We start from the raw sequence: 25,136 nt of genomic DNA, 5'->3' as shown, positions 1-25,136 counted from the left end.
TTCCTTCCAGATCTTTTCCCTGTCCCAACTCTTATATCTGTTTCTGCCAACAAGTTATTTCTTACTGACATAGACAATAATCATACCATATGGGAACTTTCAGAAAAGACAAATGTAAAGGACATCTGTTATACTGCTAATGATGACAAAGCTTACTATATTGCAGAAGATGGTCTTTTTCTTCTGAATATACAAACTGCATCAAAGTCTCAGGTATTCCTTTGTTCATTCCCTTGCTTGAGAGAATCTAGCAAAATATGTGGCTGTTATTGTCACCGTCTGGGGCTAATTATGGTTTTTAAGGAGTCAAAACTGTGTATTTGAAAGAGAAAAAAGTAGTATGGTGAACAAAACACATTTAATGGCATTTATTGGTAGAAACAGAACAGGAAAGACAAATTTTCTTAATGACTATCAGTTCATGTAAGAGAGAATTTGCGAGAGATTAGCTGGATAATTTTCCTTTCTAGTAGTATAATAAAAATATGGTTAATATAATATAAGGTTTGACAAGGCCAAGTGCCAGATCCTGCACTTGGGCCACAACAACCCCATGCAATACTACAGGTTAGGGGATGTGTGGCAGGAAAGCTGTCCTGCACAAAGGGACTTGGAAGCATTGGTCAACAAGTGCCTGAAAGTGAGCCATCAGTGTGCCCAGGTGGCCAAGAAGGCCAATGACATCTTAGCTTGTATCAGAAATAGTGTGGCCAGTAAGGCCAGGGTAGTGATTGACCTGGTGCTGGTGAGATCACGCCTTAAATATTGTGTTTAGTTTTGGGCCCCTCACTAAGAGAAAGAGACCAAGGTGCTGGAGTATGCCCAGAGACAGGCAATGAAGATGGTGAAGGGTCTGGAGAACAGGTCTTATGAGGAATAGCTGAGAGAGCTGGAGACATTTAGCCTGGACAAAAGGAGGCTAAGGGAAGATCTTCTGGCTACCTGAGAGGAGGTTGTAACAAGCTGGGGGATCAGTCTCTTTTCCTAAGTAACTGGAGACAGGACAAGAGCAAATGGCCTCAGGTTGCTCCAGGGGAGGTTTAGATGGGGTATTACACAAAATTTCTTTTCCAAAAGGTTTATCAAGCAGTGTAACAGGCTGCCCAGTGAAGTGATTGAGTCATCATCCCTGGAGCTATTTAAAAGACATGTAGATGTGGTGCTTAGGAACATGGTTTAATGGTGGACATGGCAGGGCTAGGTTAAGGCTTAGACTTGATGATCTTAAAGGTCTTTTCCAACACAAACAATTCTACAATTCTATGATAAAATTTGGACTTTTTTTTTTTTTTTTTCATCAATAGCTATTAGAATAGGCCAGAGTATGCCACTGGTAGTCTTCTTATTAAACATGTATGATTTTACTGACATCTGCTTTGTTGATAAGATATTTCAACAGACATTTAAATTAAAATTCACACTTTTCAATACAAGAATTTTTATTTGTATAAAATGTAATTTAATTTATTTCATTTTTAATTTTGACAATATGGAAGCAACATGGAAGAAACAGTTGATATTTGTGAAACAATAAATTTAACTTGTAAAAAAATGTTGGAATCTTTGTTCCATGGTATCTCTTTATGTTTTGACTTGTACTTGTCAAGCAGAAATTACTTCAGAAACCAATCTAATTTCAGGATATCTTAGCTTCAGGTGGGAAAATTCTGCTTTCAACGTGTTTTAGTAACACAGATTTTTTTCTTCAGTTTTTCAAAGATGCATATTTTCACAATGCCATAGCCATCACAGTTGACTGGATTTCAAGACGTGTCTTTGTTGCCCTGAAAAGACCCGAGAATGAAACTCAACTCTTTGTTATTGATCTTGAACTCAAGATAAAATCTCTAAGACCTTTGAATATACAGTTGAGTAAAAAGAATTCAGGTGTATCATCTTTGTTGTCATATCCTTTCTTAAGGTAAGACATATATTACTAATAACTTTTAAAGCATATTGTAAGTCTAATTGTCATGAAATCATCATCTATCAAGGACTGAAAAGGACTTTTTATATTATGTGAGTCTTTTGCATTGTGTAAATCTCAGAAATTTCTGGATGTAGTTCTACTTTTATACTGCTAATTGATCTAGGACATGCCTAATTTCAAAAAGTTTTCCATGTTTGAGTAAAGATTTCAAATGAAACTTAAATATTGATAACTTCTTTTATTTAAGTGATGCAAATGAATGCACCAGAAAACATTTTTTACAGTAACTTTTTTTATCTGGAATAGTCAGTTATTGTGATCTTCTATTAAAAAATATCCTATAAACACCTGGAACCACTTTGCAAGTATGCTGCTTACCTTGTTTAAAATGGTGGGAAGGTTTTTAACTCTAGCCACCTATAAGATGGCATTTAGGGCAGATTTCTCAGATTGAAGTGTTTCTACTGTAAGCAATGCATTTTATTTGATAGCCGTTTGTACTGGATGGAAGAGCTTGATTATGGCAGCCACATGTTTTATTACGATATTCTGAATAACACTGTGCACCACATTTTGGGATACGTATCATTAGAAGAACAGAAGAGGAACTACTGCACCTGTAACGTGACAGAAACAGAACTAGGAAGACCAATGAGTTTAGATGTGTCTGACTCCAAGAATCCCCATCTACTCTTTATCAGAGGAAGAGATGAAATATGGGCCTCAGATGTGGATGGCTGCCACTGCTGGAGAATTACCAAAATACCAGGTTTTCAAGGTCTGAGCGCTTTGTTATGTTTTTAGGTAGTTTGTGATTCTTTCTGTCTCATATCAAACAACGTTCATTTCAGCAAAATAGCACTCAGGAGGCACTTTCTTTATAAAATGGATTAATCTACAGGCAAGATGTACAAAATCTTGTGTTTTGTGTTTCCAATTGTGTAGTCAGTTAGGAGAAAGAACAGTGTAAGGATATTTACCATTGCAAGTATGTTTTGTAGTAGAATGTAAATCAAACAGAGACACTGCAGAATCAATGCTACTTGTTGTTAGATTTCATTTACACTACAAGTGTATTATTTTGCTAGCATTTCGTATTAGAAAAACCTACTGCAGTTTATCTCAATGAAAAGATACAATGACGTCTTAAGTTATGCATGAAGGTAGCACTGCACATATCAGTACATGGGGAGGGTAATTGGCGCAGATAGAGTCTTGTATGGCAACTTATCTATGTTGAGCTTCTTGTAACGATAACAATCTTGGTTGCTCAGTTTTCGGCTTGATTCTAGAGGAGCTGTTCTGGTACCAGAGAAGCTGTTTTAATTGCTCGTGAGAGATGGCAGAGCGCTGTGGTTTTCATCTTGGAAAAATGATGAAAGTTTCTACAGGCAACTCTCGCTCTTGTGTTTTATTTCCATGTTTGTTTAATTGAATTGCAATTCTTATAATTATGGTATAAAGTCTTCAAGTCTACACTTGTGAACTGAAATAGCAAAATGTCTCAGATTCATTAGACCTCTTGGAGAATATCAGAAATCTTTTTTCCAGGGGAGGTCTTTGAAGATGTGTTATGACCAAGATATTTGCCCATATTGACTCACTGTGAACACAAACGCCCATCTGCTCTTGTAAAATTGTCTGCTCAGGGTTTATTTTGGAGCTTACCTATGCAATGTTTTCTTACAGGTAATAAAATTGTCAGCTTGACTGTGGATAAGAAGTTTATATACTGGAGCACTGAAACAAAAGAATACACTGAAATTTGGCTAGCAGATAAAGAAACCTCAAGACACTTTCTTCAGAAGAGAGCAAATTGTGAGCAGAAAATCTTAGCCTACAGCTCAGCGGCACAATTATATCCAGGTAGAGGAGATTTGGATTGTTTTGTAAGTGTAACACATTTCAGAAAAAGTATTTGAGTTGAAGATCATACTGTGTGTATTTAGGTAAAGTATGCTTTAAGGATTCAGGTACATTCTAGGGAGAAACAAATAACTATACATTTTTTAAAGGATGAATATAAGTACTGGCCCTGTGTTGGGTCACATGGAAGGTCATGATAGTGAATGTTATCCACGTTTCAAAGACTCAGGTTAACACCAAACCATGTGTATTTTCAAAGTTGTGTCAAATCTGGAGACCTAGAACAGGTGGTGCACATTAAAGCACAGAAAAAGAGCAAATGTGTCCACAAAGTGTTGTAGCAAGACTTTGATAATGATCTCTGTTATGACACAGATTTCTGATTTTGTTCATGAGTATGCAAAGCTGAAAAAAAGTCTGCTCTTCCAAAGACAAAGAGATAACTCCGCTTATTGCAATGATTTATAAAGAACTACCTAAGAGGCAATTACAGCTTGCATTGTAGTAGATCCAGTCTTAGAACTCCTAGTATTTTAAACAAACCATTTTAGAATGATATGGAAAGAAATAAACATCAATTAGGATTCATGGTACCTGTAGGGATTGTCTGTGTAAATGCAGAGGTTTAGAACAGCTATTAGCATGTTGAATATATTCAAAATGATTCTTTAACTTCATTTTGTTAAACATACAAGAGAATGTTTTAACAGGATGGACCTCTTTGGAATAAGAGAACAGCTTCAGACAGTCAGTAGAGCTACTTCTGCGTGCAGCTGCTCTGACCAGTGCCCAGGCTGTTCTTACCAGCACTTTGGGCAAGTTTGTTCCCATGATGTCTGTGTGGGCTTGTCACTGGCGCAAGAATCTGGTTTGTCTCTGGTATAGAATATACCATTCCCTACCCCCAGAGATAGGCTTTCATGCAAGAGCACCAGGTTTTGCTAGTGCAGAAAGGAAAGAACCAAATTTAGCTAAAAAGAGATTATTTTTACCCAGAGATTCCCACAGAGCTTTTACTTACATTGACTGCTGCAAGTACCTTGGAGGAATACACAGCTTTGGCATGTAAGAGGGAGGGCAATGCACAGGATTTTTCACACAACTTTAAGATAAAAGTAAATGAATGTACTAAAATGGGAAAAGAAAAAACAACAAATCTTCTCCTTCTCAGTACTGAAAGCAAATGTTGTAAATGTGAAAAAGTTATGTTTGCAAAGACCAGCTGGGTGGACTGACATGCTTTTTATTGCTTTAGTGATGTGTGCAAGGAGTACTGCTAGGGTTTCCTTTCATTCTAAAGTATTTAATTGCCATCCGGAGATGTAATGTCAGTTGATCATTTAACACATCAGAAATACTCAGTGAAAATTATTGTCCTGTCACAGATTCTATGAGAGAATGATTTCTCCTCAGGGTTAGAAGGAAGAGGACTGAATATGTAGTGAAGGATATTTTGTCAAGTGGAACTACCTGGCAGAAACTTTAATTCTGAAAATGACTCAATTCTTTATTCAATCTGAGACTTTTCCCATGGGAGTTTTACTACTCTAGGTAACTACAAAATTGACAAAGATTCAACCTTGTATTTATTTCTGTCGAACAGATTTTTTTATCCTCCTTCCCTTATGCATGAACCTGACTAAAGTAGGAATGGCAGGGTTGCTCAAATAGGGAGAGAAGATTCAGCAATGAGGTCAATTGTTCTGACATAAGGGCAAAAATTTGTCCTTGTACCATGTTCTCTATGCATGTGCCTTAATCTTTTCCTTCTTGGCAGCAAGTCCATTTAATAGATTTAAAATTTGTTTTTAAAAGTACATCAAATAATGAGGGGTTTTCTTTTGATATTTTTGTTTACTTTCAGAGAGTAGTTTTCTATTGTTTTCTCCCTATAGACTCCATTTCTCCTTCCAAAATTTCTCTCCCCTTTCCCTGTTGTTACAATGAAATTTAGACATGAAAAGCTGTTTGGAAGAAAAAAGAGGTAACATTTAACTGCTAGAGAAAGGTAGCCTCTATTCTGCACGTCTGTGCTTCCTGTGAAAAGCAGGTTTGGACTCATCAGTGTGTACTGCCCTTGATAAAACAGCAGCTAGAATCTGATTACCAGGATATTCAGACACTTAAAGAAGAACCTAAATTCTTTAGTAAATCTGTTCCTTTGGTAAATCTGTGTCTTATCAAAGATAAATGTGACTTATTTTATGACTGCTATTTTTGTATTCGTGTAGTCAAACAAAGTACATTCCAGAGATATTTTTTTTTCTATTTCTGTTTGTGAAAGCAGGAAAAAATACTTTGTGGTTATGCAATAGAATACCATGCAAGTTTGGATTGGTCCAGCAGTAATTTGTATGTGCGTGTGTCTTTCCTAGATAAAAGGTGCCTGAGTCTATTGCCAGACACTGAAAAACTTGCTATCCTTGATAGAACGAACACCAGTCTTACGTTAAGATTGCCCTCTGTCACACCACTGCAGCTATGCCCCGGCATATTGCAGTCTACGCCAACATATCTGATATTTCTCGGGCAAATAACTGACAACTGTGGGAATTCAAGTGGCTGTTTGTCTGCTCTACAGCAAAAAAAAATGGTATGGCTATGTTGGAACAAAAGTGCACGTGATAGCTTATATAAAACTGGAATGTGGCATAATTTCTAGTTGTTTTACAAACCATTCTGTAGTTTTCTATCGGGGAGCTTTTCCATTCCTAAATCCCAAACAGTAATTCTCCATACTATTTGGTATTTGTTAAGTGGTAGATCATTTGGCTTTCTTTTGTGAGAGTACTCCTCTACTTTTTTAACATGCCTTGAAACATCCTATTGAAACGAGTCTTCAGTTTCTACACGTAAAAAGAGCAGCTGTGGTTGATATTAATCTGTGTAAATAACTCTTGAGACTGTCCAGCAACCACATGGCTTGCCTTTATGTGTTTTGTGGTAATTGTACTTGCCTTTGTGATTTTTTTCTTCTATTACATTTTTTGTGATTTTGCCATTTCCTATGTAAATACCAGGCACTGAACAATGTGGTATTGTAGCCATCCAAATTAAACCTCAGCTTGACATTTGGTATGTGTTTTCTCTTTTAAACAGTAGTGTCTCTTAAAATAAAATTTAAAAAAAACCCACTACCATATTATGTTAAACACTCATTCCATTGACAGATAATTGGAGTGGCCTATGACTCTCTAAGAATACATGTTTATGATCTGATTTTGAATTACAGGAATTTCAAGGTCCTATAGCCATCATAGACAACCTACAGCCATTTTCAAGTTATGCTATACGTGTTGCAGTGAAAAACTACTATTCAGATGAGGAAGCGCTGCCTGTGGGAAAAGAGATAATTGGCACCACGCTATATGGAGGTTTGTTTCATATTTGTCCCGATTTTTAACAGAATTCTCATTTCAGTTCAAGTGACACGTGTGTAAGTTTGTGGTGCAAATCAAAAACCAGAGAAATTTTCTGCTTAAAATGTAACCTATGTAGATCTTCACAAGGTTTTGGCAACCAGATTTGATGAATCTGTAAGATTATAAGACATGTATGTTTTCTTTAACGCTTTTCTTCACTGACTTCCCAAGGAAAGATAAACTAGGGTTAAAAGTGGCTAAACAGCTACAGTTTCTGCTTTGGATCACATTTTTAATGTGTTGTGTTTGAATGTATATGTGGTTATGTATGTTTAAATATGTTTGTTATGTATTCCTTCAGCATTAAGATTTTTTTGCTTAGCTTGACATTACTCTCATAATTACTGTTTACTAGGGTAATGCAGATTTGATTTATTCTGAACCAGACTGAAAAGACAGCACTTCATTTTTACTTCTCTTGGCCTGAATGTCAATAGCACATTTTCAGTTTGTTTCAAGAACATTGATGTGCCCTTCTCGGTCCCTTTCACACTAGAAGAAGAAAGCTAGGAGTAGTGCTTTGGACATGAATATTCACCATGTCATTTAGGACAGAGACTGAACTGATTAGGGATTATGTAAAAATAAAAATACACCACTAAACTTATCTAATTATGGTAAAAAGAAACTTTGGTGACAGTGAGTGGGTGAGAGAAGTATGACTGAAGGCAAGACACTAAGATATGATGGCAAGTGTGATGGGTTGACCCTGGCTGGACACTAGGTGCCCACCTCCTGTGGGTGAGAATGCCTTAATAAGGATGGGAAGATGCTTCTGCTCACTCTCTGCTTCACTCTGCCTGTTTGCAGCTGCAGAGCAGCTGGTGTCCCAGTTTCGCCAAAGCTCTTGTCATCTCCCACAAAGAAAAGGATCATTCTAAGATGCTTGTTATACCTTTAAATATGTTATGTTGTCTTGCATCCCAACCCAACAGAAGTACCTTATTCATCTATTTTCCCTGTTCTGTATGTGTGTATGTGCCCACTTGTACCTGTCTTCATGAGGAGTTGCCTTGTACTGCTCTTGGGATAATTTTCTTATTTGCTGCATTCTGATGCTAAAAATGTAGGAAACTATAATGAGAACTAGCTACTACCTGTAGTATGCATAGCACTTGCTTGCTCTTCTGTTATGCTCCATTTATTGTGTCTGATGTCACCAGCCAAGGTGAGCTTGATGTACATAAACTGCAGAGCCATCAGGCATCTCTGATAATACCCAAGTCAACAAGGCAGAGTTATAGCCAAGCCTGCATGGCAGCCTGTTTTTGTTTTTCAGGAAAGGCTAGAGAGATAAATACCTAGGAATGCTTGCTGTTGAATTCACAGACGTGGGACTGCTGTAGCCCCCACTTTCAGCAGTTTTCCTGCCTGGTTCCTGTCCTGCATAGTTCTCTGAGAGATTAAAAATTGAGAGGCACTAGCACCTGGTCCTTGGGCATTAGCTCATGTAAAACAGCTACACCAGGGCTGGCTACAGCTGACATGCAGCTGTGCAGACTCTGCAGCTATGTGAGTATTACTATGACATGCAGATAGGGCACCACAGCAGGAGTCCTAAGGTTTCCCCTTCTCTCTTTACCTCTGGCTTTTGGCTTCTTCAGAAGGTGCTGAAGCAACTGGAATTGAAACAAGCACAGCCACCACTGTGTTTTTCTTACAATATATCTTGCCTTTACTGATCAGCTGTGCCCAAGGAAACATTTTATCCAGAATAGATGTCAACAAGTACATGTCAGGGGTTTTGATTCCCTTTCTTCTCTTGGGGTTGAACTCTGTACTTTCTTTAAAAGCTCATATATAGACAATTAACCTCTCTTTTTGCCACCATCATCCACAGGAGAAAATCACTTGTGAACTACCAGTGGCTCCTCTTAAACATTCCTTGTTTTTTGTCACAGGATCAATCACATTTTTCCCCTTAAGAAAACCTCTGTTTAAATTGAACCTCTTTTTGTCTTTCAAATAAAGGAGTAACAAGAGGTGCAGGCATGTTACTAGTCCTTTTTTTTTTTTTTTTTTTGAGTTCCAGACATGCTACACTTTGGAAGGTCTTTTCCAACCATGCTATTTTTTTTTCTCTTGACAGTCAGACATCAGCATCTGCAGCATCAAGCAAATAGACTTTCATCATATGTGAATCTCTGATTACTATGAGCATATTCCTAAGGAGTTCAAAGCAAAAATAAGAAAAACTGGCTTATGATCATTAGATTTCCATTCTTTACATGGGGATCCACATTGCATTGTAAAATTTGTATGGCACATTGATTGAATATGATTAAATACTACTGGAATGTGGCAAGAATTCACACCGTTGCTTCTTTGTGTGGTAAACTGAGCCATCTTGCAGCAATGTACACCCTTTCAGTGGCAAAACTTAAAGGTAACATATGAAATGGGAGACTGAGTTGCTCCACTGAAATGGAATTTTTCAGTCTCAAGTTAAAATGAAACATGAAACGGGCTTCCCTAGTTGGGGCAAAACAAAATGTTGTGATGAAAATAAATTTCTTTACAAGAAACTCCCCAAAAACCAAAAAAAACTCACACCAGCCCCCAAACCCTGAGCATTCTTAATATGCATTTGTATCAACACTCAGAGCTTTTCACAATTTATTGAAAAATTTCCAACCAGCTGTAAACAGAGTATATATGTGTCCTGACACTTATGTTCTCAATTTCATGAATGTAACTGCTAGTTTAAATTGTAATCAGATGCTGCTAGAGCCTCTTAAAGTGTGTACACTATTTCACGCCTCTGAAGCTGTGTGAATTCCCTCCATCTTTCCCTCAGTTCTGTAATGAAATGAAATGAAATCAGCTTGGATTGATCTGTACTTTCCAACAAATAACAAGATAGAGGGAATGAAATAGACAACTTGGAAAAAATAATGCATTGCTCTTGCCACAGAGTGTCACTCTCACCCCACATATGTTTTAGCTAGTGAAACGTGAAATTTGTCTTCTTTACTAGACTAGCTTCTGCATATTTCATTTACATAATCGCCAGTCTTGTTACTGGGGTATAAATTATAGTATCATTCTGATAGTTTTGGAACATAGACAGTGTAACGTTTTGTTAACTTTTTACCTATCTGGACAATTCAATAGGAATAAAGAACTTCAAATGCAGAGTCGGAGCATGCCATATAAAATTTCAAAGTCTGTGATCTCAAAGCTTCAAAGCAAGAGTTGAATCTTCCTTCAATTAACAAGTAATCAGCTGGCATGAATATCAGACTGGTAACCCTGTGTCTTACACAGCTTACACAGCTCAGCCAGACCATATATCTCTGAGCAAAACTGTAAATGATGGCAAACAATGCTTGCTTCTGAGGTTTCTTCCTTCACACTTTTTCTGTTCTGCATATCTGAGTAAGTGTTATATTAAACTCACATCTGAGACTGTGAGTAGGAAACTGAGAGAGAGAAGAAATTTAGTGGTATGACTAGAAACATAGAGGTGTAGGAGAAGAGATAGGTGGTTTTTAGTCTGCTTGCATGGTAGGATAGTCAAGGAGATATCAAAAAAAGTCCATCAAAATATTTGGAACTTATCTGCAGCTGACTGACTATACAAGAATATGAGTTTTGCATGTGTAGAGTGTCAGTCCTGTAGATGGATCATATTCATATGTTTACAACTTTTCTTTCTTTCCTCAGTGACATTTCTTGACTTCTCTAAAAAGAAAACAAAAACACCTTCTAGTGAGACCTATACCTAAAAGGACATTAATTTTTCTTTCTATTTAAGTACCAGAGGCAGCTGATGCAATTAAGACAGTGGTTTTGTCTGACACCATCATCAATGTATCTTGGAGAGACCCTTGGAAACCAAATGGACCTCTAGAATTGATTCGCTATCAAGTCTCTGTCAATTTATTACCTCCTGTCCCAGCAACGCCCTTGCGAAAAAGTGAATTTCCAAACGGGACACTCACTTGGTCTGTCAGTGGACTCCAGTCTGGAACAAACAATTCATTCAAGGTAGAATTATAAGCCGTTTTACCTGTTCGTTCATTAACCTGCAAATCTTTAGAGTGCTCTTCTGCAAAGCTATATGTGTGTTTTGAAAACATGGCAGACGTCTCTCAGTCCTCTAGTCTTAAGGAAAATTAAGCATCACAGTTTGTTCCTAGATGAGTTGTTCAGATTAAATCCCTAGAACTGAGAATTTGGGGAGCACAACACAGATCTCAAGAGTAAAGATGAGTTTCTGCTGCAGTTTTTCTGTTATTGCCCCAATACTTGATGCAACATGCTAAGAGAGGGTCAAATGATGGGTATCCTCTATTCTCAAAGAAGGATGCCTGGAACTGTGACCTGCTTGTGAAGGACTAGGTGAAGTATAATAAACAGGGCCATGTGAGTGCAAACATGTCATGGACAAAAGATAAAGGCTTTTGTCAAGGAAGCACCATTTCTGACACTTTCATAAAGGGGAAATCTCTATATATTATGTCAAGAGCTGACTCAGCCATTTTGCCAGTTGCTGTTTTTCCTTTAACTTTTGTTCTAGAAAAAAAAGAAAATTTTTTTTCTGAGTCCAATGAATTAAAATATGTATCCATAGAGATACAGATGATGGCTGAATTAGTAGTTCAGTGATTCTGTCTTGCAGGAGTCACGTTTTAAACAAAAGTATGTTATAAAATATGCACATGAAGCTCACAACAGAACAATATAACAATATTGCCCCTTTAACAAATGCAGAGGACTAACAGTGACCTAAAAATGCAAGTAGACACTTCGCTATTTGTTGGCCTTTGAAATAAATTTCTGTAGACAAGAATCTTGAAGGGTGATTGCAAACCTTCTGATAATGGATTTTGCTGGAATGTGATGCTGTTAGTGCTAAAGAAGTAGTTTCTTCCACTGTCCAAGTGAGTCAGAGACAGAAGAAAATCTAGGTTTTTCAATTATTGTATTGAAGCAGAAAAAAATATAGAAATAGGAAAGCTAACAACAGGCTAGCCCAAGGATAGTTAGCAAAAGCGGTAGAATGGGATATTAATTCACCAGCTGCTGCAGTTTGTGTGATGTTCTATGTTAGTATTGCACAAAAACTTTTGTGGCTTGTGTAGTTATGCTGGGCTATGAATGGTGAGAATTGAAGTGCAGACACACCAGCCCCCCTGACACTCCTATTGTCAAAGTCACGCAGCAAAGCTTTTTGGACAGACAGGTTAAGGGGACCACCATCCTAAAGTAATGTCAGTGTTATCTGCCCAACTACATGTGTTATTGCTGTAAGAATGAGCAGAAAAGAGTAAGACAAAATGAAGAAGGTGAAGGAACCAAAGGAACTCAAAGCAGGACTAAAAAGGCATTTGGGAAGGCTCTGTTAGTATGTGGAGAACAACAAAAGGAAGAATTGGTTTCGGTATTGTTTTGTTTTGTTTTTAGAAACAGAGGACCTGTGACATATGTAACATGACCATGTGAAGCTAACAGTAGCACAACAGATCAAGAGAAGGAAAGTTCAGGTTAAAGACTGTTTATGTAGGTCATATGTATTTAAGTCAGCCTCAAACTACATAAGGAGATGGTTAAAAACAGTCTGTGAATGTTCATGATTATCTCTGGTAACTTTTGGAAGGGTGCAAGTCCCACAGAATTTGCAAAAAAAAGCTGACCACATTTGGCTTCAAAGAGGAAATTTTAGACCACTTCATGTAACTTCAGTACCTGAAGTTACTTTAAGGACACATACAGTTTTACTAAGACTATATTAGCACATATATAAGTATTATTAGGACTACATTAGGACAAAATGGTAAATAGGTAGTATACAAGCATGTAGAGGATAACGGAAGAATAAAAATGTCTGATATGGATTTGGAGAACAAAACATACTGCCTCTCCCTTGACAGATGAAGGATTAAAAGGAAAACAGTGAATGACGTATCTGGACAGCACAGTTGTAACACAAGTGACATTTTCAAAAGCAATGAAGTAAATACTGTCTGCAGAATGAGCATAAATAGAGTCAGAGAGTGATTTTCAGTGTTCATACAAGGCCTGGGAGAACATTCATCTTGAGGCTGAGGGGATCTGTTCTGGTCCTAATTTGACATTGTGCTTTTATTACTGTTACTGATATAACAGGGGATACATCCTACACACACATCTATATACCTATATGCATGTGTGTAAGTATGCATATTCAAACACAGATCATATTGAATTGTGGCTTAATGGAAGGCAGTGTGCTAAAGCACCTCCTCATTTTGTGGTTTTGTGATCCTTAAACACTGCTTAGCATGTGATGTAACATCTGCATGCCTATGTAAGAGTATATGGCATTTCAGAAAGGTCTAGAAAGAGAAGATTCTTAATAGAAAGATGAAACACAAAACTAAGAGGAATTTCTGAAGGAAGGAGACTGTCGCCATGAGCTTCCAGCCTGAAGATGTGTAATGCTGAAGCTGTGAGGCTCAAATCTTTGTACACCTATATTTATATTGCCTGAATATTGTCTTGTTTGCAAACAGCTAGTCTTCCAAATACTCAGAGTTGCTAAAACCACTTTTCCAACTGGTCTGGTATTGTACAGTTCATTTGTTTCTTTTCTAGGTTCTTGCTTTTCATCCTCATGAGAACTGGTTTTCTGAAAGTGCCCCAGTTATTGCAAAGACTTTTGAGACTCCGCCTGCACCTGTCAACATACTTCCCAGAAACACTAGTTTCCAGCTAGAATGGAGAGCTCCTGGGCACGTCAATGAAAACAGCTTCTGGTTTGAGCTGCGTAAGGTAAAAATGCTCTTTTAAATTTTTTTCCAGATGAGAGTATATTTAACCCACTTTGTCCCCGTGAGTAGGACAGGGTGTCAGGATGTGTATAAAGAGTCTCAGTGGATAATTTGGGCATGGTGACGTCAGTGTCAGTGGCTCAGACAGGGCAGGATGGAGGTAGTGTTTGCCAGGAACAAGGGGGAGTGCAGCTGTAGCATTTAATACTGCACAGTGCCAAAGGACATCCTGGATGACCCCACCAGAATTCCTCCCTGGTCTCCTGTTTCAGTAGAGTTACCTCCCTCTTTCCTCACTACCATTCCTCAAACTGTCTTGTAGCTACAAATATCATACGTACTCTGCACAAGAAAGGGAAGAAAAGGGTTTTTATCATTAAATACCAGCTACAACCTAGTATCTGAATTTTATTTTCCTGTGATAGAGATTCTGGTGAGGCCTCCTCTGGAGTACTGTGTCCAGTTCTGGGCTCCTCAGCTCAAGAGGGACAGGGAAGTGCTGGAGAGAGTCCAGCACAGGGACACCAAGATGATCAGGGGTATGGAACATCTTTCATATGAGGAAAGGCTGCGGGAACTGGGGCTGTTTAGTCTGGACAAGAGGAGATTGAGGGGGGATCTTATTAACATTTATAAATATCTAAATGGTGGGTGTCAGGTGGTTGGGACATCTCTTTTTCTATAGTAGCTAGCAACAGGACAAGGGGTAATGGGATGAAGCTGGAACACAAAAAGTTCCACTTAAATATAAGAAAAAAACTATTTCACTGTGAGGGTGAGGGAGCCCTGGCACAGGCTGCCCAGAGGGGTTGTGGAGTCTCCTTCCTTGGAGGTCTTCAAGACCCGCCTGGACATGTTCCTATGCGACCTGATCTAGGTGACCCTGCTTCTGCAGGGGGGTTGGACTAGATGATCTCTCAAGGTCCCTTCCAACCCTTGCCATTCTATGATTCTACGATTCTACGATTCTATGATTCTATGATTCTATGATTCTATGATGAGGAGAAAATGATGGAGAGAAAAACAGGTCCAGTAGTGTAGACTGTAAAGTAAGTGTTGCAGTGACAGTAACATGGATGCAAGCTTCAGATTTTAGTGTCTGGACCACTGAACATGGAAAATGTCATGTGCTAAACTGGATCATGTAGTTTTCTTGATATAGATAATTGGATTCACCAGGCTTGCACCAAACATTTCCCTGCCTTAAAACAAACGTCATAGTATGGTTCCACTAAACCATCTCCTTTCAATTGCACCATGACAAGCTGAAATCATGGGCACGTCATGGTGATCCAGAAATACAAGCTGAACAGAGATAAGCAAGGGAAAGGCTCCTTTTTGCAGTGTAAAGGAGTCACTCAATCTGTTGTCCTTTGTGACTGCCAAGACTTGTAGGTCTCCTGAAAACAGAGAAAAACCCTAAGTTTTGTGTCCTCAATCTCTAAGTGACTGAAATAGCATGTGCATAATCTCTTCCATTTGATATTAAAAAATGGCAAAGTAGTTAATTACTTACTAACTGTGACACACTTTCAGCAGAGCAAGAAAGTTGATCACATGATATTTTATGTTTCTAGTGGCAAACAAAAAGCAACTGGTTTTCTCCTGCAAGCACTACTTGCACAAGAGATCTTGTTTACACATGCAATCTCACAGGAACTCTTCCCTCAACCAACTACTTTGTAAGAGTAACAGTAATTTATGATACGGGAGTGCAAAGCACGTCCTTTTCAACGTACTTTAAAACTACAGGTAAGCACTTAATAGAGAGTAACAAGATTTTAAGACTGTTTTCAGAATGTGAATATTTAAACACAATATTTTGTAAAATTTAGCAGGACATTTTCTTATGCTAAGAGACGACAGTTGTGTGTGTTTGAAAAATAAATAAGACAATACTATTTCTGCAAAAGTAATAGGGAGAAAGACATGAGGTTAACTTCTATGTTGGGCAAAGGAAAAGAGTGAAGGAAACTGAAATTAAATGCCTATACACATGTGAACTCACAAATACTGATGAAAAGCTGCATGTGGATGGAAAATTTGTCCACCACAAAGACAAGGCCAAAAATTCTTTATTCAAGTAGAATATTGATGTATATCCTCCATCCTTTTGTGTGTCCAAACACCCATGTGCACAAGTGAATTTTTCTCTGTGTCCATTAGTCCTTTGTCTTGCTATAAATACATTTAAAAAATTCTGTTTCTTCACCTGTTTGGCCTAAGCTGGTGTTCCTGGTAAACCAGGAGTTCCAAAAAGGGCAGAAGACACTAAAAACTCCATACAGTGGGAAAAGGCTGATGACAATGGAAGTAACCTGACCTACTACATCTTAGAAAGCAGGTAAGCTAAGTGTGCAGACACTTCCCATAGTGAGCAGCTCACAACAAAACTGAATTTGACTTTCCAGCAGCTTTTAGTTTGACTCTAACAGGAAGAGTGAAATATCTATGATGCAAATGGTTCTTCTTGTGGCATCTCTTTCTTGGGCAAACTAATTGCTATCATTTCCAGAAATTCCTGGAAAATTTAGAAGAAAATGTACACTAACATTTCCAGAGCAGCCCTGAACTGGATATATTTGGATATATGTTGGTGAGTTAGAGTATGATTTGGAGACACTTTCAAATCTGAAATTTCAAGCACAAAGTGTGTGTATTTGGCTAAAATAGAGGCAGAAATACCTTAGTGTTCAGATGGCTGATGAAAAGATATTTTAGCTTCCAGAAAAAGATCAGAAATTATTCCCACTGACATGGAATGATAGGATAATTTTTGAAGTACTCTGTCCTCAAATGCAGATTGCCTGGACTATACATGTCACACTCATTAGGTATGTAATCAATTCACTATCAATTCAGATTTATTCCTGCAACAGCATTGGAAGGGTTGAATGGATAGAACTGAGTACATTGCTAGGAGCTGTGGCTTTGCAACTTCTCATTTTTTGACCATGATTCTGGAGAGGTCTTTAACACAGTCAGTAAAAGGCTTAATTAATGCACTACTTAAAAACATGTAAAGTCCATATTCTGAGATATACCTATGACATTGTTTGAAATCAGGATTGATTGGAGGCAAGTAATTTTTTAAACTCAGATTTTTCTTTTTCTTCAGTTAACTCTGCACTTATGAAAGCTAAGGACTGACAGCACTGTGGAGCCGGTCATACTTTACCTATATAAGTTTTCACTCACACATATTTTCCTGGTGCTGTAAGCTTCCTCCGTACAGTTCTGTGAGCATACAGCAGCACTGACCTGCATGCTATGAGACCACAATAATTTTGATACATCAAGAGCTAGTTTGGACCTGACTTGCTGTGGATGGGTAAAGAAATGACTGTCCCTTAGCATGTGGCAAAGCTGTGCATTAGCCACTGTGTTCTCCAGGCTCCAGCTTCTTATTCATGTCTGGAATTATAATGCATCACTGAGATGTTGGTTTGTTTGTTTTTAGTGAAATAAGCTTTTCTCCTGGAAATATTAGGTCAGTTGTGTAGTATTCTAGAAAATATTTGCATAGCCCTTTGAAACAACTTCTGTTTTTCATACAGCTCTGGTAGCGATGTGTACACATCAGGACACAAACATGTCTTTCTGCTTTAGAAGTGTTTGACCTTTTTTCTAGACAAAGAGTAATGGAAGAATGACTGACATGCTCATGAAGGTCATTTCACATGGAATGTTAAGAGTCTTGTGTGACAAAAAATTATATTTCAGTTATGGCCTTTCAAGTTTAAAAACACGATCTTCTTTTTGTTGGTGAATAATCAGCTCTGAATTTATTGTGAGCAATCAATCTCAGTCCAATGGGGAAAGGAACAAATATACTCAGTAGTCAGCAGATAGTATGGGAAACTAGCTAGCTAAAGAATTGTGCCTTCACTGCCAATGACTTGCTTCCTGTTTAGTTTGTGAAACCTGATGCATAAGAGTCACTGAATTACTTTGTGCCCAAGTAAGCAAGAACTCTAACACAAAAAGAAATGTTTATTTGTTTCTGAAAGTTAAACAAGAAGGTTTTGAAATCTTGGCTGTGAGGTGCACACTGAAACAGGTGAAATAGTGGTGGAATGTTTTATGTGTAAAACATTCTAGCATTTCATTTCCAATGCCAAGCTAAAGATGTGTGATTCCTAGCACTACCGAAATGGCACATTACAATTTTCAGCTCCATAGTCAAAACCCTCTGACCAGATTGAGCTCTCATGCAGGCAGAGAGATGTTGTGAAGGTCGTGCAGCTGAAGCAAAGAACAGCAGGGCAGGGAAAGCAGTAAACTGCCCACAGTGTATTAACGATGTAACTGTGTTGCTTTGCTGTGCTATTTTTCAGGAAGGAGTCTGACAACACCAGCAAAGTGAAGTCCTCGTGGGAGGTGGTTTACAACGGCTCCTGTGACAGTATTTGCATATGGAAGGCCAAGAACTTAGAAGGATCTTTCCAGTTCAGAGCAGCAGCTGCAAATGATCTGGGACTTGGTGAATACAGTGACACAAGCAAGGGTATAATTTTGAGTGAAGGTATGATCTGTACTTTCTTATTCTATTAATCAAGCTTTTTATTCTGCATAATCATACTGATTTATGAAGAGAGATCTGCTATTTTAATAATGATGATGTTGCACATGTAATGTGTCTAAGAAGTAATAAATAGTGACATTTATATGGTGACCTCAGAAACTAATGCTCATCCAGGCTCCTTTGGCATGGAATGATGGGCCTGAAATTTGCCTTGGCTCATTTATACTAGATTCTCTCTGTCACCCTGCACTCTGCATTATGATATGATTCTTGAAATAAAGGCAAGCTGTGTAAGGATGTGAGGATTACTTCCTGCCTTCAGCCAGAGTGTTAGACCTGCACTCTGTGGATGTTTTTGAAAATCTCACCTTGAGTGGTCAAACAGTTCAGCATTTGCTCTTTCTGTGTACACAGTAAGTCATCACCACAGGAGTGGCCCAGAGCTGAGGGAGGAGGATTAGTCTGGTCAAATGCAGACATCTGTATACTGCCCACAAGAGAGCTTTATGCAGAGGAAGGCATTTACACAACAGGCACCTGAAGGGTTCTCTCAGGTTTGCTTATCTCTATAGAACTGATATTTTTTGTGTACATAGTCATTAACCATTTCTCCCTTGCTATTTAACAGATAATATGGTCTCTCCAGACACCACTATTGCCATTGCTGCTGTCATCGGAGTTGTTGTATTGGGCTTGACTGTGATCATGCTATTTGGTTTTGGTATGTGATGGAGTTTTTTACATATCCTTGGTTTACTGGGCCTCAGGTAAAAAGCAGTTCAGATAGTGTGAGATGATCAGCCTCTAGATTTAGGGAAATGCTGAACAATACTGAGTGTGGGAGCCGGCATGACTTTGTATATTCTCATTCTTTGAGGCCCTGGAGATAACTGATTTTGATTTCAGTATCAGGGACAGGATATCAATTCACTCCATCTTTGGGCATTTCTGGATCTTAATTCTCTGCAAGGAGAGCACAGAAATGTTGAAGGTTTCTGATGTTCTCATGTATCCTTATAAAAACTTGCTTGATTTTAGCTTGTGAAGCTTAATCTAATAATTCTCAAGTTGGGTACTGTATTTATTGACTAAAGGGTCCCATTTTTTTCCACTTAAGTTTTGTCCCTCAAGAAAAGAAGTAGAGATTACTCTGAGATGTACTTGTCCATGTGTGATGGTTTGTGCCCTCTCACTCCTCATCCTCTCCCTGGGATACACCAGTAACCCTGCAGGCTTGGATCTTGCCACATAAAGAAGTGAATGCTTAATTGATTTCCTAGCTAAAGGAGCAGTTGTTGTGTTCTGTGGGAAAAATATGATGGCCAGATGGAAATTTCTTTCTTACCTGAGCTGCTGGGGGGTCATACTGAAGAGAATAAGAAAAAATCTGTGGCCTTTCAGCCTGCTTGCATGCTGGGATGCTCTGGGCATGAAATATCTGAAAGTCTGCTTTTCTGTTACAGTATGGCACCAAAGATGGAAATCCAGAAAAGAGGCTTTGCCCGGACAAATAGTGTTTATTAAGGAAGATAAAGAATTAGCTCAACTCAGGGGGGCTTCTGAGACAGTAGGACTAGCCAATGCCTGCTATGCTGTAAGGTATGTCCTCAGAGCATATGTATTTTCAGGAGAAAACCATCTAAGAGGCCTTCCCCAGACTGATTTTCATAAGTGCACTCATCCCTGACACCTCAAAGTGGAATTAAGGGCTGCACCTGTGCTGTACAGCAGGTCTCCTCTGGAACACTCCCTGCCATGTTGGCTTCTGATGTTTACCTGGCCTGGATTGCCCCTAGCCTATCCTGCACACCAATATTGGCAAGAAGCACAAATGCAAAGGGAAGACATGATGTTTTCTAATAGCTTCCAGTCATCTAGGCTTCACCTGAGCTCTCCTTAAATGTATCTGACAAGACAAATAGTATCAGATTCATTTGCAGAAGAATTTTAATAACATCTAAAACATTCTTAGGCATGAACAAGTGACTAATATTGCTGTTTTGTAGCACTCTTCCTTCTCAAGCAGAGATTGAATCTTTGCCAACTTTCCCTCGAGACAAATTGAACTTACGCAAGTTATTAGGAAGCGGAGCATTTGGAGAGGTGTATGAAGGGACTGCAGTAGATATCCTGGCAGGTGCAAGTGGAGAATCCAAAGTAGCAGTCAAGGTAATCACAGCTGTTTATTTCTCTGGCAATAGAATGGGATTTGGCTCAGAGTTTCTACCACAGAAACAGGTGTTGACAGATTTGAGTATTTCTTTGCAATATTTCTTGCAACTCACTTAAAGATGAGACTATCTCCTTGCTGGAAAATAAAGTGTATCTAAGGCCATGTCTATGATTGCTTCATTTAAGTGCTGTGTGGTAGTGGTGGTGATGACTTAAGTGTTATGACATTTTTGCTTTCTGTTGGGTAGACTTTGAAGAAGGGTGCGACAGACCACGAGAAGAGTGAATTCCTGAAGGAGGCACACTTAATGAGGTAGGGACAGCTTTGCCAGTGAGCATACTTCAAAGCTAGTATCATATCAGGGTGATGGCCATCAAGAGGAATGAAAGCAACACTTTCCTCTAAACAAATTACTGTGGTATTTTTTGGGGTGATCTCCTGCTTCTGATAAAAAATTGAAGTGCTACTGATGAATCTTATTTAAAAAAAAAAAGCTATGAAACCAATTAGAAAAATTTAAGATATAAACTCCAAGTTTATTATTTTTCAAATCATGGATTATTTGGGTTTGGATGATGTATTTCAGTATCTTTGCTCCCTTAATAATGCTAGTTGTTATAGACAATTAGACGACATTTGGATAATCTCATTTCACCAAAATTAACATATTGAACATATCAAATAAAAATTGGTTTTTAAAAATGTGCATACTTACCACTAGAGGCTGCCACATACCTCTTCTGTCGAGGTACACTTAGAAAAAATACCTGATCTGTCACCAGAGCAAGAATTTCACACAGAAAGTCTATATGTCAGCTGGAAATCTGATTTTCCAGAGCCTCCACAGAAACAAGTAGAAGTTCATCTGAAGTTTTCAGATGGTAATGTAAGACTGAGAGTGTAGTTTAGTTTTCAGATGCACTTCTCCACCTCTCTAATTTCTATTTAATGAGTGCAAAACAAGGAACATCTTTTGAAAGATGATGGATTTTATGTCCTGTACAGAAAATATTATTATGAAATTGTAAATTGGTTCTCACAGCATTCTGCTTTGTGTTTACATGTTTTTTAAAAAAACTTGTATTTTTTGCCAAACTTTTTCTGCATACTGCACATTGAATAAGGTAAGACATTTGTGAAAATCAAAATGGAACCATTTGATTAAAGTATAAATTAAGGAGAAAGTGTAAGTGTTGTCTGTAAACTTCCTATTTTCACTCTACCTAGCAGTCATAAAACCAGTTAAGGCCTCTTTTCTGCGTAGTATGAAAATTCTGTGTGCCCAGAGATAAACCCTTTGAAGCTTCCCCAGTTCTGCTTTCTTATTGCAGCCAAAACTACAAACCCAGAAATCCTGGAAAAATATAGAATTGTAAATTGTTCCCTTTAAATGTAAATACTGATGTGAGCCTATATATACACCAATACTTGAGACACAGAAACAAAGGGCAAGTGTCAGGGGGATTGAACCAGGCTGTTCTCAGTGATGCCCAATGATAGGACAAGGGGCAATGAGTATAAGCTGGAACATAAGAGGTTCCAAAGAAATACAAGGAAGAATTTATTCACTGTGAGGGTGGTGGAGCACTGGAACAGGTTGCCCAGATGGGTTGTGGAGTCCCCTTCTCTGGAGACATTCAAAACCTACCTGGACAAGTTCCTGTGTGACGTACTGGTGGACCTGCTTTGGCAAGGGGGATGGGCTAGATAATCTTTCAAGGTCTCTTCCAGCTCTTGAGATTCTGTGATAACAGAAAATTTAAAATATTATATATTCCCAGTAGTCATTAAACAATAATAATTTTTACTATATTTTATTTCCTCTACACTTTACATCTTGTATTTTTTAATTGCAAATAAAAGAACGATTTAGTTCCTTCATGGAAGGCTTAATGATTTTTCTTTGTGTTTATCTGTAAATTATCATAAATGAACCCAAGAGCAGAAACAAAAATGAAGGATACCTGGCTGTTTACAAACCTTAATGTTAGATATCTAAATGCAACTTTCGTTTTGTTTGTCTTATTGGATATTTATTAAAATTTGGATTATGGTGTTATGCATACTGTCCCAGTTGAGCAAGGACTATTTGTTTCTTTGATTATTGCTGTGCAGCAATGGGGAAATTGAGTTGCCCGTTATTTCAAAAACTCATTTAATATTGGTTATTGGTGAGTCATTTGTGTAGAAAACTCTTGAGTTTATCCCATCACTTAAAAAGTAAGGGATGATGACTCAATGGAGAATGGGCTGTGTGTGTTATAAGGAAAGTGTCAGGTGCTCCTTCGTCTCGTTTTGTTCTTGAGAGTGCCAAAGTTTGGCTGCTTGAGAGGTATGTACTAGAGGCTGAGGAAAACTGTCGAATTCAAAATCACTTTTTTTTGCTAGAGTCTTTGCCCACACTTCAGAGATTAGAAGGAAAATGTTCCTCTGTTTTATTTGTTTGTTTACACTGGTTCATTTGACAGCATTTTGGACACCATCAGCTCCTTCAGTAGAGTCGAATTTCTCTGACTGCTGGTGCAAGTCCTTTCACACAGCAGTGTGATGGGAAAACCATTTTCCAACACAAGAATTGTGATTGTAAGAACATGGGCACTGACAGAGGCAATAAATATTCTTCTGGTCTGTGGGAATCCTTATCTTCTTGGGCACACACAGGCAATTACTAGAATATCTGCAACTATTCTTTGGGCATATTTTGTTTTGCTTGAAAATGTACTGAGAGAAACAGTTCTCCTCTGAATTGTGAAAATAATACGTTTCACCTTGTGTTTTTGCCTTTCTCTGTACATTTCTCTGAATCAACAGTTTTACTGTGTATATAGTAGTAAAAGTACTCTATTAAAATATATCGATACCTTTAATGTACAGGTGGGAATTCATAGTGTTCCAAGATGAGATTGCCATTTGGCTACCTTCCTTTGCTTCCTGGAAATACAGTGAAATGTACTTTTAATACACATGCATGCATTAGAGTTCCCATCCAAGTGCAGTGTAAGCCTGTGTTTTGAAAGGATGTCCCTGATCTCTCCCCATGACTAAGCAAATTCAGGCACTGTGAGTTATTAAATCATGCTGTTGGCAGGGGCAGGATTGCTCATTCTTTGCTTGAAGCTATATACACTCTATTAGCTATCAACCTGGTGGATTTGTCATATGTGATATTACGGTCATGTCCTTCTCTTTAGTAAATTTGATCACCCCCACATTCTGAAGTTACTTGGTGTGTGCCTGTTAAATGAACCTCAGTACCTTATACTGGAGTTGATGGAAGGAGGGGATCTACTAAGCTATTTACGAGGAGCCAGAAAGCAAAAGGTAGGGTAAGGACCATGAAGCTTATATTTTCAACCTGTAACTGCCCACAATTTCTCAGTTTTTCCTTTTCTCAAAGGCCATGCTGTTGTTCAGCGGTTTTTGTACCTGCAAGATATGACTTGACTTTTCCCTAGCACTCCAGGACTTCAGTGTTGAGAGCTTGTCCTTGCATTCAGAGTTGCTATGAAGAAGACTGAATATCATTAGACCACTAACCAAAATTGTATTTTCAGTTGTGAGATGTCTGCTGAGTTTCTCTTTAAGCATAACATGAACAGCCCTTTAAAAAGTGATAATAAATAATAGTGGTCATGTATTTGGTCTATCAGGCTTCATAAGGCCCAATGTCTTTTTTTTTTGTCTTTGAATGGCAGAAGTATACTTGATGTGCTAGGCATAGTCCAGGCATATAAGAAAATACTGTCCTTGTGCCTGAATCTTCAAATTCTTTAGAAGGAAAGTATAAATGCCTTAAAGTAATTTTATTTGTATAAATTAAGAATATGGATGGTAGGATTGTAGGTCAAAACAAATCAACACTGAAATTTTATAGCATTATAGCAATTGTCCAGTTCATTTACATAATAAGATTGAATCCACAGTCAATCAAACTGAATCCACAGTCATTCTACTGAAACGTATATACACGTATTCTACTAGAATGCAGGTGTCAAGAGGTTGGGGTGAGTCTTTTTTTCTGTAGCATCCAGTGACAGGACAAGGGGTATCAGGCTCAAGCTGGAACATAGGAAGTTCCACTTAAACATGAGGAAAAACTTTCCTGTGAGGTTGAGGGAGCACTGGTACAGGCTGCCCAGAGAAGTTGTAGAGTCTCCTTCTCTGTAGGTTTTCAGACCCCACCTGGACGTGTTCCTGAGTTAGCTGATTCAGATGAAAGTGCTTTAGCAGGTGGGTTGGACTGGATGATCTCTAGAAGTCCCTTCTAGCCCCTACCATTCTGTGACTCTGTGAGAATAATATATTGCACTGATTAGTACAGCAGTGAGAAAATCTGATCCGATAGAGGGGGAAATTTTCAGGACGTCATTTCTTCCACTGTAATGGAGAAACAATTCTGAAGGCCCCAGGACATTCTTAGATCCAAATCAAAAAGCATGGTGTGTTTACTTATAATTCTTAAGTT

General features: G+C 38.2%; 1 protein-coding gene across 1 annotated transcript in view; it reads left to right on the top strand.

The window, feature by feature from the left end:
- The window catches only part of ROS1 (ROS proto-oncogene 1, receptor tyrosine kinase), a 76,611-nt gene that overhangs the window by 32,275 nt on the left and 19,200 nt on the right, over positions 1-25,136 (top strand). Inside the window, exons 24-39 of the mRNA XM_061990122.1 lie at positions 11-213; positions 1,710-1,921; positions 2,422-2,708; positions 3,620-3,796; positions 6,172-6,389; positions 7,029-7,170; positions 10,976-11,208; positions 13,798-13,974; positions 15,551-15,725; positions 16,200-16,317; positions 18,311-18,498; positions 19,127-19,219; positions 19,962-20,097; positions 20,505-20,667; positions 20,919-20,983; positions 23,863-23,992. Of these exons, the coding sequence (XP_061846106.1) occupies positions 11-213; positions 1,710-1,921; positions 2,422-2,708; positions 3,620-3,796; positions 6,172-6,389; positions 7,029-7,170; positions 10,976-11,208; positions 13,798-13,974; positions 15,551-15,725; positions 16,200-16,317; positions 18,311-18,498; positions 19,127-19,219; positions 19,962-20,097; positions 20,505-20,667; positions 20,919-20,983; positions 23,863-23,992 (2,717 nt within the window). The remainder of the gene's footprint in view (positions 1-10; positions 214-1,709; positions 1,922-2,421; positions 2,709-3,619; positions 3,797-6,171; positions 6,390-7,028; positions 7,171-10,975; positions 11,209-13,797; positions 13,975-15,550; positions 15,726-16,199; positions 16,318-18,310; positions 18,499-19,126; positions 19,220-19,961; positions 20,098-20,504; positions 20,668-20,918; positions 20,984-23,862; positions 23,993-25,136) is intronic.

Source organism: Colius striatus, chromosome 2, assembly GCF_028858725.1.
Source record: "Colius striatus isolate bColStr4 chromosome 2, bColStr4.1.hap1, whole genome shotgun sequence".
NCBI classification, from domain to species: domain Eukaryota; kingdom Metazoa; phylum Chordata; class Aves; order Coliiformes; family Coliidae; genus Colius; species Colius striatus.
This window is presented reverse-complemented; position numbering and strand designations above follow the sequence as displayed.